Genomic DNA, 13,882 nt, shown 5'->3' with positions numbered 1-13,882 from the left:
ATTGGACAAGAAACAAATGGACTGGAATGCTCACAAAGAAGAGGAACACTCCATCATTTTCTAATTAAATGAAACCCATTTGTAAGGTTAACGTTATTTACAATGTCTGTCACAAGTACCTAGATGCTGGGCAAAAGTTAAAACAGCATGGACCTCATTCTGTACTATCCAATGCAGCTTGTGTGGTCATTGACTCATATGCAACATGGGTGCAAATGGCATGCCATTCTGTTGGTAGCAGTTCACATTCAGTGTGCACTGGTGTTGATGACTACATAACGTGCAAGCTCAGATCATTGGTCTGAACTCATTGGCTCAGGAAGCATTAACTGCTCAAAGCAAAGGGAAACATAAACATTTGCAAGGAAGAAACTTGGATAGGTCTAAAACTGAGCCTTGAGGGCAGCTTCCTTTGGACTTTGGCAGATATATCTGAGGAGGGAGATTCATAGGAAGGGGTTTCTAGACTGAGGAACAGAACTGGTTAAAATTTTTCCATTGGAACTTTTTTGAATCAAAATTAGGTTGTTGATTTAAAATTTTCTCAGAAAGTGCCTGCTTTCCTTGAACATTTTTTCCATGGGATTTTTTTTTTGGTTCATGACAGTTTCCAGTTGAAGGTTTTCATTTTTCAGTTGTTGGAATAAAAATTCTGGTTTTGTTTTTTGATTAAAAATTAAAAAAATTTGATGAAAATTTTGACAAAAACTAAAAATGTTTCATTTTTGTAGAAATTTTCCTCAGAAACACTCTCCTCCTTATTTTCTGAACAACTCTATTTAGGAGGGTTATTTCAGAAAGAACCTCAGGTTGGAAAGCCAGGAAAACTGTCATTCTCAACTGCCTTATCTTTTTATACCTGCTTTGCACAAACGTGTAAGTAAAGAAATAGGCCCTGAATAGTTTAGTCCAACAGACATTTCCTGTGCCAAGAACTATTTCCTGTAATTAGAATTGCCACTAGAAGACACTTCACAGAGTGAGGCTTAACTACTATAGCAACATGAAAATGATGCAGGAATTGGGCAAAATAATTTTGCAACCCAAATAAAGCCCATTGTCTGTATTTTGGATTACATTTAAACCTGCTTACAGGACTGCTACAGTGCTCTGACCCATCTCCTGCTCTTCCTGGGATCTCTCGTTTGGGACTGCTCATGTTACACTCCGCCTCCTTCACTAAGAAGAGCTGTTCATCCAGAGCCTCCTTCTGCAGCTGGAGCTTCTGTACATAGCCTGTCTGGGTCTCCAGTTCTTTCTCCAAGGAAAAGATGATTCTGTCTTTAGCCTTGATTTCATCCATCTAAATTAAGAAATAAAAGCATAATGTTACTGCACAAGCCCCACAGAATGTCAGCACTGCAGGAGTAAGGAGAGATCACCTTACCGTTGTTGTTCACCTAGGGTGACCAGATGCCCCGATTTTATAGGGACAGTCCCGATTTTTGCGTCTTTTTCTTATATAGGCACCTATTACCCCCCACCCCCATGCCGATTTTTCACACTTGCTGTCTGTCACCCTATGTTCACCGCTGTAGCTGCTGTTAAATAGTACACCAAACTCATGGATTACACACTTCCTCAACATCATAAAAAACAAATAGTTATCACATCGGATTAGTCAGTCTATGATGAGCAAAGGCCATACACTGTATGATATAGAAGTACATCTATGCACAAAATATGGACTGATTTTCAAAGATGTCCAGGTCCTTCACTCCCTGATGATGTACATGAGAGATGCAGGTGCTCACCACCTCTGACAATCAGACCAAGAGTTTAGTCTATCACCTTCATCATCATCAAACATGCACAGTCTCTGGAAGACTGAAGCGCCAGCCAGAGTGACCACAGTTGATGGTGTTGCACCAGGACCAGTTCAAAGTAAGTGTAAAACAACCAAAATTAATATGATTAGGCTAGATTCCCAGCTATAGAGCTATGTTGATTCACACCAGCTGAGGATATGGTCTGTATACTCATTTTGCACAGATGTAAGATCCTCAGCCGGTGTAAATTGACACAGCTTCATTGATTTACATCAGCTGAGGATCTTCCCCTCTATTTAGTAGACTTGCAGTCTAGGGGCCTCGTTCTCCGCTCCCTGTTGGCAGTGTCATTCTAATGAATGGAGAATCAAGGTCCATAAGTTTCATTAGCTGTATCACTCCTGCCTAATGTTCCAGGCAGATCCAGCACATATTGAAGTGTCTCATCCCTTTAACTAGAATCTGGATGACTGTTGCTGTCCAGGCAGTTACATTGGAAGACTAGAAGAGAAGGGGGTAACTAACGTTTAGAATAAGATCACCGCACATAAGCCCTGAAAACTTTAAAGATAGGTATGAGCCAGCTAAATGCCATTGAGCCTATGGAAATTCAGTGACTCAGAATTTGTAAAACACCCAGGAAAAAAAAATGCATGTTAACCTGTGAAAGTTATACGAGTCATTTCCCCAAAACCAGAATGCTGACTGTGCTGACTTTTGCCCAGAGCCTCAAAGATATTTACCGATCCTGTCACCTTTCATGCATACTGAAATCCTCCCAAAAGTATATTTTCAAATTAATGGGCCAGATGGCACTCAGACACAGAAGCCAAAACCTGGACTGTCCAGGTAAAACCCGGACAGGTGGCAACCCTAGCCAGATTCTAATCTCTGTTACACACATGTCAATCTGATGCAACCCCATTGATTCCAGTGGAGATACAGTGGATTTACACTGGCGTAAATGAGATCAAAGTCTGACCTAGTGCATGGCACTTATACAAACAAAAGCTTTAAAAAGGGATTATTTTTTCTGCTTAAAATACCAAATCACTCACAGAATATTCATCCAGGGCTGGGCTGAGTTGATCAGTGTCGCCAACTCTCACAATTTTGTTGAGAGTCTCATGCTATTTACTGTTTATCTTAAAGCCCACATCCTGGAGGCATGGCATTGTGTGAGAGTTTGAGCTTCCAGTTAAGAAATAAAAGGAAGATCTTAGTCCTCAGGATTACAGAGAAAAGCTTGAAAATATGACACAAGAGTACCATAAAGGCTCAAAAAAGCAAAAGGCCAACCAGAAAGAACCCAACATTCAGTATTTTGAAACTCTCATGATTACTAAACCAGTCTCCTGATTTCGGGGGTCTGACTTCCCATTTTTTCTGAACACTGGGTAATGGCAATATTGTGATCTACACCAGTCTAAGGTCTAGCCCACCGATTTAAAAATGAAAAAAGAATTAATTTGAATTTTCAAATCACTATTCTTTTGTGCTTACCTACCAGATCGTGAATTCAACTTTCCAGGCCAAATTTGTTGCTGTTGCATGTGGGCAAAACTCCTTTGAAGCCAGTGGAGTTGTAGCCACTTGCCCCAGCACTGAATTTGACCTTCTGTGTTGTTTTTATAACTGTTGATGAAATCATAAAGACTAGAGCAGAGAACTTTGCTCCGCTCCGCTGTTTAAAATCTTTCCATACTATCATTTGTATTAGAAAAGCTGGTAGGTAGCAACTGCAGACAGAGACATAACCACAATGTGCAGTAAGAAATCATGTAATATCTAATACAACTCTTCTCTTATCCTGACACTAATGGATCAAATTCTTGTTTGGGGCATTGCAAATATATATTATTAGCTCAACTAGAATTCCAATTTCCCTTTAGATTAAATTTAATTTATAATGAAAATAAGGGCTGTCTAGTGATTAAAAAATTAATCGTGATTAATCGCACGATTAAAAAAATTAATCACAATTAATCATGCAATTAATTGCAGTGTTGAACGATAATAGAATACCATTTATTTAAATATTTTTGGATGTTTTCTACATTTTCAAATATATTGATTTCAATTACAACAGAATAAAAAGTGTACAGTGCTCACTTTATATTTATTTTTTATTACAAGTATTTGCACTGTAAAAAAACAAAAGAAATAATATTTTTTTCAATTCACCTAATACAAGTACTGTAGTGCAATCTCTTTATCATGAAAGTTGAACTTACAAATGTTGAATTATGTACAAAAAATAACTGCATTCAAAAATAAAACAATGTAAAATTTTAGAGCCTGCAGGTCCACTCTGTCCCACTTCTTATTCAGCCAATCACTAAGACAAACAAGTTTTTTTATATTTGCAGGAGATAATGCTGCCAGCTTCTTGTTTACAACGTCACCTGAAAGTGAGAACAAGTGTTCGCATGGCACTGTTTTAGCTGGCATCGCAAGATATTTACGTGCTAGATGCGTTAAAGATTCATATGTCCCTTCATGCTTCAACCACCATTCCAGTGTACATGCGGCCATGCTGATGACGGGTTCTGCTCAATAACAATCCAAAGCAGTGCAGACCAATGCATGTTCATTTTCATCATCTGAGTCAGATCCCACCATCAGAATGTTGATTTTCTTTTTTGGTGGTTTGGGTTCTGTAGTTTCCACATCAGAGTGTTTTAAGACTTCTGAAAGCATGCTCCACACCTCGTTCTCTCAGGTTTTGGAAGGCACTTCAGGTTCTTAAACCTTGGTTGGTTAGAAATCTCACATTGGTACCTTCTTTGTGTTTTGTGAAATCTACAGTGAAAGTGTTCTTAAAATGAACATGTGCTGGGTCATCATCCGAGACGGCTATAACATGAAATATATGGCAGAAGGCAGGTAAAACAGAGCAGGGGACATACAATTCTCCCCCAAGGAGTTCAGTCACAAATTTAATTAATGCATTATTTTTTTTAACGAGCGTCATCAGCACAGAAGCATGTCCTCTGGAATGGTGCCCGAAGCATGAAGGGCCATACGATTGTTTAGCATATCTGGCATGTAAACACGTTGCAATGCCAGCTACAAAAGTGCCATGCAAATGCCTGTTCTCACTTTTTGGTGACATTGTAAATAAGAAGAGGGCAGCATGATCTCCTGTAAATATAAACAAACTTGTTTGTCTTAGCGGTTGACTGAACAAGAAGTAGGACTGAGTGGACTTGTAGGCTCTGAAGTTTTACATTGTTTTGTTTTTGAGTGCAGTTATGTAACAAAAAAACCCTACATTTGTAAGTTGCACTTTCACGACAAAGAGATTGCACTACAGTACTTGTATGAAGTAAATTGAAAAATACGATTTCTTTTGTTTATCATTTTTACAGTGCAAATATTTGTAATAAAAATAATATACACTTTGATTTCAATTACAACACAGAGTACAATGCATATGAAAATGTAGAAAAACATCCAAAATATTTAAAACATTTCAATTGGTATTCTATTGTTTAACAGTGCAATTAAAACTGTGATTAATCGCAATTCATTTTTTTAAATCACAATTAATTTTTTTGAGTTAATCATGTGAGTTAACTGCGATAACTGACAGCCGTAATAATAATAATAATTTTATGGCCAATAATAAAAACTGTAGATATTGTACACAGCTAAGCTAAGGCTTAGGGATCTAAGCTCATCAGTACAGAGGTTAGGAGGAGTATCATCTATCTATCTATCTGAAATAATGAAGTACCTATCGCTGGCATATCTAAGTGCTGCTTAGTGTTGCGCATTTGACTGGTTGCATGGCTTTTTGTTCCCATCTTCTTCTGCAGCACAAGGTTTGGACACTGATAGAGGGAATTGATGGTCCAGTATTCTGAAGCCAGCACGATAAATCCTCTGATTGTTGAAAATACAAATCTGAGATTTATTAACATGTAGGAAACCTCTTGGAATATCTGGAGGAAACCGCAGTGTGGCAAAAAACAGTATTTCCTCTTTGCTTGGGACCTTCACATTGCATGCTGCTGGCTTCTGAAGATTAATTTGATTTTATGTTGCATATGAATTAACAATTATAGATGGGCCCCAGCAGCAAAATCTGGATCTAGATTTCCCCCCCAAGTTCTGGGGTGTTTGGATCCAATGGTTCTGTTCAGTCCACTATTAGGTGCCAGACTGTGCCTGGCCTTAGCATTGGTTACTGGGACAATGCTGGTAGAAGAAGGAAAGCACATGAAGCCTTTTCCCTCTGTCAACACACTGGCCAAGAACCAGGAACAGTCAGTCACAGAACTCTGTGTAATTTGCCCAAAAGAGGCTGAGAGGTTTGTAGAGGGGGGCAGCACCAGGACTATGGAGAGGGATCCCCACACACTCCCTTTGCACTTCCTGGCACTCTACTAGGAATTGTGCCTTCTGAGGCATAATCCATCCCAAAGCTGTCCCTTGGGGCTGCATAGCTCCCTACACAGTCCAATGGCTCAATGGCACAAACTAGCCCTAAGGCAGGATCTTGATCATGTCTACAAAGACAGAGTCTTATAGAGCTGGGTTGGGATTTCAGGGATGTACAGCTGAGGGCTTTTGTTCAGTCCCACTTCTAGCTAAAACACCCAGCACCTGCAGTGCAGGTGGTTTAATTTTGTGTCAGATTGCTAGAAAGACAAAGTCACTGCAGAGAAGAACATCACTACAGTGGTCTTTGTGATAGAGCTACTTCTGCTGCACTGCAAGCTGGGAGGAGAACTCTACTTTCCCGTAAGTAGAATGTTTGAAAAAGAAATGCACGTGGACAAGCAGAGAGGAAATAGAAAGACTAATAGAAAGAGTTAAGCCATGTTTGGGATGCAAAGGTGTTACATCTACTAATCTGGTAAAGCTATAAATCTGCATGTTTTACGCCCTATACTGCACACTGAAATTCTCCTTTAACCCAAGTGCTGGGGACCTGTGTTTTCGGGGAAGGAGGATCTAGGGCCTATTCCTGCTGCTGTGGTGAAGTTTTGAGTGGCCATGGGTACCGCAGAAGCAACTGACGTCTCCTGCTGTAGATGGCAGATATAATATTTATGCAGTGAGTCCGGTGAGAGCCTCCTGCTTCCAAAGCACAGGCCCCTACCACTAGAGCTAAAAGAGAATTCCCGTTAGCAGTATAGGGCCATAGCAGGGAGAAGCTCTGATTCCATCCAGAAAGGGCGGCAGTGGTGTGTTGTGCGTGCATGTGTGCGTGTATCTCTTTATACACACACAAACTACCAATTTGTTACAGAATATACCATTAGCATATTTCCTCCTGGGTTCCAGTAGCCCCGTGAGTAGCTCACATCAGCAGCTCCCGCCAACTTCATCTCACCTAATTCCAAGAGAGATGTGGTAATTGGGAGTATTTTAATCTGTTTGCAAACTAATTTGCACTGCCTGGGTCTGACTGAACAGGAAACCTATCAGCACTAGAGGCAAATCAAGAAGGCTGTAAGGAGTCACCCCAGCTGTTTGGTGCATAGGGAGATTACTAACCAGTCTGCGAATATCCCTTTCACTCTCCCATTTGATCTTAGAGATGGCTTCCTGATGGGACTGATGCTCACTCCGAAGATCACCCGCCTTGATCTTATCAGCCTGGATCATGTTGGTAAGGGCCTCGTCCACCTGCTTTTTGGCAGATTTTAGTTCAGTAATTTCCTGCAAAAGTTTAAGGCGCTCGGAGTCAAACTGTTTCCTGGCCTCTTCACGAGCCTCAATGGTCAGCGCTGTCCTTACTTTGTCACTGCTCCCATCCCGCAAAGCGTACAGTGCTGACTTGAGGCGCTGGATTTCACTGTCTCTGACTTTAACCGTCCGAGTAATTTCCTGCTCGTGTTGTTTGATTAGGTTCTCCCGCACTGCCTGCAGCTCTTTCATTTTCTCCTCATGGAGTTTGGCTTTAAGTTCAGTGATCTGCACGGTCTGCTTGCGTTGCTCCAATTCTCTGATCCGCTTAGTTTCTTGAATCTTTTCTCTTTCAAGTTTGCTGACCTACAGGTTGAGAAGAAAAGAAAATCAACTGCCAGAAACATGTTATAAAACATGCCCATCTGAAGTACCCATACACTCCTGCAACTCAGGGCAGGAAGCCACCTGAGATACTCATCGATTCCTGCAGCACCCTTAGTATGATAAAATATGGGCCACATCCAAAAGCACTTACTCAACTTTATCCCGTCTTTACTCAGGCAAAAAGTCTTATTAACTTAATTAGAAGTTTTTCCTCAGTGAGGACTTCAGCATTTGTCCCTCCATATTTTTTCTCAACACAAGTACTTCACTGCTGTTCATTAAAACAAATGACTGAAGCCTGTTGCCCATGCAATGACCCACCCTGCAATAATAGAGCAACCCAATAATCTTCATTAACCTTATCCAACAAACTTGCATGTGCATTTTAGAGCTCGTTAGCAACCCTACAAATCAAACTCACGTGAACATGCAATGAAAGAATGCAACTTGATGAAGAAAGAGATTTCAATAAGAATTGAACGTGACAGGCTTATTATTTACAGTAAGAAGGGAAAGGAAGGATTTAAAAATGATAAAAACTCTTGTGGCAATTTCCTTTAAAAAATACCATAAAGAATCAGAGAGTGAGCAAACCTTTTAAAGTGAGAAAGACAAGGAACGATAAAAAAAATCAATAATAATAATGATAATAATTAATAAAATACTACTTCAGTTGAAAGCCCTCCAGGAGACACGGGTGGTGCCTGCTTACAATCATCATTGATTTGAAGGATGGGATATGCTAAAGCTAGAGAATGCCGTATGCAATATGCATTGAAGTGACATGTTTCTCTTCCATTCTGTCCCCAAGTGGTCTCAGATATATTCTCAACCAAAATATATGTTCAAGGGGGAAAAGAGTCCTAAAAGTGCAGTTTCACTTCAGTTTCAGGTCACCAAAGTTATCCTGACAAGTATTAGTCAGATCCTAAAACTGAGTAGTGTGTTTCTTAGGGCTTCTTAAAAAAAAATCCAGTGAACAACTTATAGAACAGGGGTCGGCAACATTTGGCACGCGGCTCGCCAGGGTAAGCACCCTAGCGGGCTGGGCCAGTTTATTTACCTGCTGACTCGACAGGTTCAGCCGATCGCGGCCCCCACTCGCTGCGGTTCGCCGTCCCGGGCCAATGGGGGCGGCGGGAAGCGGTGCGGGCGAGGGATGTGCTGGCCGTGGCTTCCCGCCACCCCCATTGGCCCGGGACGGTAAACCGCGGCCAGTGGGGGCCGCGATCGGCCGAACCTGCCACGTCAGCAGGTAAATAAACTGGCCCGGCCCACTAGGGTGCTTACCCTGGCGAGCCGCGTGCCAAACATTGCCGACCCCTGTTATAGAATCATAGAAGTGTAGGGCTGGAAGGGACCTCGAGGTGTCATCAAGTCCAGCCTCCTGCACTGAGGCAGGACCAACTAAACCTAGACCATCCCTGACAGGTGTCCAACCTGTTCTTTGAACTTCCTCTGATGGGGATTCCACAGCCTCCCTTGGATGCCTATTTCAGAGCTTAACTACCCTTAGAGTTAGAAAGTTTTTCCTAATATCTAACCTAAATTTCCCTTGCTGCAGATTAAGCCCATTACTACTTGTCCTACTTTCAGTGGACATAGAGAACAATTGATCATAGTCCTCTTTATAACAACCCTTAACATATCTGTAGACTGTTATCACGTCCCCCCATCAGTCTTCTTTTCTCAAGGCTAAACATGCCCAGTTTTTTTAACCTTTCCTCTCAGGTCAGGTTTTCTAAACTTTTTATCATTTTTGTTGTTCTCCTCTGGAATCTCTCCAATTTGTCAACATCTTTCCTAAAGTATGGTGCCCAGAACTGGACACAGTACTCCCACTGAGGCCTCACCAGTGCCAGGCAGAGTGGGACAGTTACCTCCCATCCCTTACATACGACCCTCCTGTTAATACACCCCAGAATGGTATTAGCCTTTGTCACAACTGCATCACATTGTTGACTCATATTCAACTTCGTTCTTAGGGCACCAAGCTCTTCAACAGCCCAGGTCAAAGTTGTCAAACTTGGGTGTTTAAAATTAGGCACTAAGCTCTGTATTTAGGCACAAAATACGAGTGCTTTGATTTTCAAAGGGGCTGAGTGCTCACAGCTCTCCCTGACAGCTAACAGCATACCATAGTGGAGCTACTGTACTACTAGCCTATGGTTACAGTGGAAATAAAGACAGAGAGGGTCAGTGAGAAAATGAAGTGGAAAGCATGAGAGAAACTCACTACTCCTTCAAGTTCCTGGCAGCCAGCCTATGGTTCCTAAGAAGAGAAGCTAATCCCTGCCTGTGTGCTAAGACATCAGTGCCAAGGCTTGAAAAACCATTGTGCCTTTCCAGGTTCTGAGATCAGCCTGCTGTAAAAGTCTGAGATGCAGGATGAATTTGAAAGAACGACTATGTCAGTTTCCTTGCTGCTTGCAAATCCTGCCATGTTAAAATGGGTTGCAATTAATGGCTATAAATCTCACTAGAGGGTGAGGGGAGAAACACCCCCAGAGATTATCAGCACTTCAGATAACCCCAAACTGTCTATTAGTTCTTTCATCTTGTTTCTGCTACAACTAAAGAAACTGATTTCCACTCAACTGGCCGATGGGCCTCTGAGATTGCCATTAGCTTTGATATATGGATAAGAAAGCCTTTCATGATAAAAGACCCGATGGAAACTAAAGCACTTGCTATTGTTCAGTTTTGGAAGCTACAAGCAGCCCAGCCTAGGTTTGTTTGCCTGAGGCCATGCTTATTTGTGAAGGAGTCAAAGAATTTCCATCACAGGCTTCAATTACAATCAACTGGAAAAAAAACCCACATCACTAAGAGCTGCCCTTTTAAACCTGCTACTGTGGCTCAGTGGCAGATTCAGAGTGCTAGCATGTGGGCAGCATTGGCCATAACCTCAATATTTGGGGATAAGAAATCAACAACAACTGTAACATGGGACTTCTGTTGTTTGCTGCTCATAAAGAACATCTTGTTAAAACTAAAGAGTGCCACTATCTCACTAGCATCCAAGGGACACTTAGCTCTCTCCGTATAAGGCTTTATAGGACAAAAGCAACACTCTGAATTACACCTGGCAATGCACTGGAGACTCCAGAGCACAGGTGTAATGTCATGGGCTCCCGACTAGAAGCACCTGTAAGAAAGCAGGAGTACTTGTGGCACCTTAGAGACTAACACATTTATTTGAGCATAAGAAAGCAGGAAGTGATGCAATGAGGAAAAACCCATTTCATTGCAAAGCAACTTCAAAACTTGATGATCTTTCGCCAACCTGAAACCATCTACTTCTGCAAGCACGACCAGCAGGATCTGCACCGCCTCTGCAGAGCAAGTGTACATTGACAGCTAGAAATTTACACTGTGGGTAAGATCCGTCACCCCCATTCCAGTCCCTTTCAGTTGGAGCGGCATGAAGAGTCCTAAAAGCCCCATATTCTGCCAGGGAAGGATTCCTTCAGTGCAGGCATTGTAGAAGTCAGCTATAAAGCTGCTTCCTGAAGATGCCCTGCAGGCCTCAGGGGGCTGTTGGGTTGAGGCAAGAGGCAACAGACATGTATCGGGGTCAGGGCCGGCGCAACCCATTAGGTGACCTAGGCGGTCGCCTAGGGCACTACAATTTGGGGGGCGGCGACCGCGGCGGTATTTCGGCGGTGGGACCTTCCACTGCCTCTGTGGGGGGTGGCATTTTGGGGTGGGACCTTCCACCGCCTAGGGCGGCAGAAAAGCTGGCGGCGCTCCTGATCAGGGTGGGACAGCACTGAAGAGATCCGGCCCATAGAGATCCCTGGGAGGCTGCTGTACTTTAGACCCCGAGTGCTGTCTAAGTTATGCTGGGCCTCTCCAGCCTCTTAGGGTATGTCACATGGCAAGAAGAAGACCCGAGGCAGAGAGGCTCAGCCTGGGTCTACAGACTCTGACTTGTGCAACGGGGGTGAAAGTAGCAGTGTAGCTGTTTCCAGTTGGGCTGGAGCTAGGCTCTGACTCCCACCCCCCTCGCTGGGTTTTAGAGGCCAAGCAGGAAAATCTACACTGCTATTTTTACCCTTGTAACGTGAGCCCGTAAGTATCTGTAGACCACGGCTCTGAGACTTGTTGCCATGGGTTTGGGGTTTTTACACTGAATAAAAGACCAGCAGCATGGTTGTGGCTAGCACAGGTCAGCTGACTCAGCCTTGTGGGGCTTGGGCTTCAGGGCCAAAAATTGCTGGGTAGATGTTCGGCTCAGGCTGGAGCCTGAGCTCTGGGACCCTTCCCCTTGTGGACCCTTCCCCCCTAAAGATAGCGTCTACACTGCACATTAAACTGAGGCTCTGACTCAGGTTTCAGCCCAAGCCCCCATTCTGTCCATACACAGATTAGTCTGACTCGGGTAAACAAGCATTTAGGACTTGGGTCTTAGGACCCTGCTCGGGGATGGCTCAGAGGCAGAGTCCCACTGTGACTTGGGTTCAATCGCTGACAGTTTGCAGGGTGCATGCAGCTCAAGCTGCAGACCACAGTCAGAAGGTCTGACTCTGAAGTGCTGCATGGATGCGTTAGCATGATTATGAGACCTGGGTCTAGCTATTTTAATGCAGAGGGGAAGTTCAGGTGTGGGCTAGGAAACACCAAGTCCGCAAGCCTGGGTCCCATAGACCTGGGTTTACAATGCAGTGCACCTACACTGCACAGAATCACTCATTATATATTTATGGAGCACTTCACTCACTAGTGAAATGCAACCCTCGTTGGAGTGGCCGAAAGAAGTCCTTTGAGAATGCACAGCAACACTACACAGTAGGCAGAGATAACAAATGAAAAACATGGTAGTCACAGAACTAACCCCGAATTTAAGGGTGGCAGGATAAATCTAACTACTTGGAATGCAGCCAGGATCTTGAGGTCAACAAAGTTCTTCTTTGTAGGCCTGAGCCTCCTTTAACTTACCCCCATGTAAATAGAGCGTAATTCCGTTGAAGTCGGGATAAACATGGTGTAAGTACAGAAGAATCAGGCCCTGTCTTCTGGTTAAAAAAATGTGTGCCCGCCTTGATTTTCTGTTATACTGTTTTTCCAGATCTTTTTCTCCTTTGCAGATACTGTCATTTAATACTGACTCTTCACTCACCTTCGATTTCTCCTGATGCAGCTCGATTTGAATGTCTGTTAGCTTGGTCCTGAGCTCTTCATTGGCAGCCTGCAGGGCAACAATCAGTGCCTCAGGCTTCTCGCCCTTGCTACGTCCTTTTTTTGACATTGTTTTTTCCTAATGAGAGTCTATGCGTTTAATTCCTTTCAAATAGGGACTGCCATCTTGGTTTGTTCTGTTCAGTGCAAGTTGTCTCAGCACCTACTGTGTGACATTCCTTAAGGTCCTGTCCTCAGCCGCTTTGGAAGCCCTGCGAGAAATAAGACACACTGTTATTTGTCAGTGGGTCAGTGGCATCACAAGGGTTCATATGGTTACAAAACATTAAGACAATAGTTCATTTTTCCAAACACTGTGACCTCTGTCCAGAGACGTGCAAAGGGGATTTTAGCACAATCAAATCGCTATGTGTGAGCTTGGCATGCCTGACAGCTTGCAAAGCTGTGTCCTCCCTCTTGTTTTCTCCAGGGGGCATTCCGCAAAGAAGTAGGAGCCAGTTTGTTTCATAAGGGTTTTTGTAGCTGAGCAAAGAGAGCGATTTTTAAAAATAATTTTAGTTCTGGTGGTTGCCACTGATTCAAAGCCTTGGATAAAGAGGACTGTGCAGAATAAGCACAGCATTGGCAGCAGTGGAACAAGCTTCCTCCACATTGCCTTATCAATCAGTGTCTCAATCCTGACCTGGGATGGCTACCTTCATAGGCATGTTGGTAGTGCCAGATCCATGGCCATTAAGTCCCTAGCATCTCCAAGTCCTACGCGACAATTGTTCACAGCACACAACCAACATACACTTTGACATGGTTGGTGATCTGGAGAAGTCCAGGACTAGCATAGCAGAGTGTGCACTGGCTGTGTTTCTCATCCCTCCCCCCCCCCCCCCCGTGTATCCTTTCTCCTGGTCACCTGTGCAAGGACCAGGGTTAACTTTCCCCGTAGGTAC

The 13,882-nt window shown here is 43.2% G+C and overlaps 1 protein-coding gene across 2 annotated transcripts in view; it reads right to left on the bottom strand.

The window, feature by feature from the left end:
* Positions 1-13,047, bottom strand: part of JAKMIP2 (janus kinase and microtubule interacting protein 2) — a 43,685-nt gene extending 30,638 nt beyond the window's left edge. For both annotated transcript variants that reach the window (XM_065408972.1, XM_065408973.1), the window contains exons 1-3: positions 12,919-13,047; positions 7,278-7,775; positions 1,094-1,303 (exon numbers count right to left, since the gene is read on the bottom strand). In XM_065408972.1, coding sequence (XP_065265044.1) covers positions 1,094-1,303; positions 7,278-7,775; positions 12,919-13,047 — 837 coding nt within the window. The remainder of the gene's footprint in view (positions 1-1,093; positions 1,304-7,277; positions 7,776-12,918) is intronic.
* Between the last annotated feature and the right edge of the window lie 835 nt (positions 13,048-13,882).

This window comes from Emys orbicularis, chromosome 8 (genome assembly GCF_028017835.1).
Source record: "Emys orbicularis isolate rEmyOrb1 chromosome 8, rEmyOrb1.hap1, whole genome shotgun sequence".
Classification (NCBI taxonomy): domain Eukaryota; kingdom Metazoa; phylum Chordata; order Testudines; family Emydidae; genus Emys; species Emys orbicularis.
This window is presented reverse-complemented; position numbering and strand designations above follow the sequence as displayed.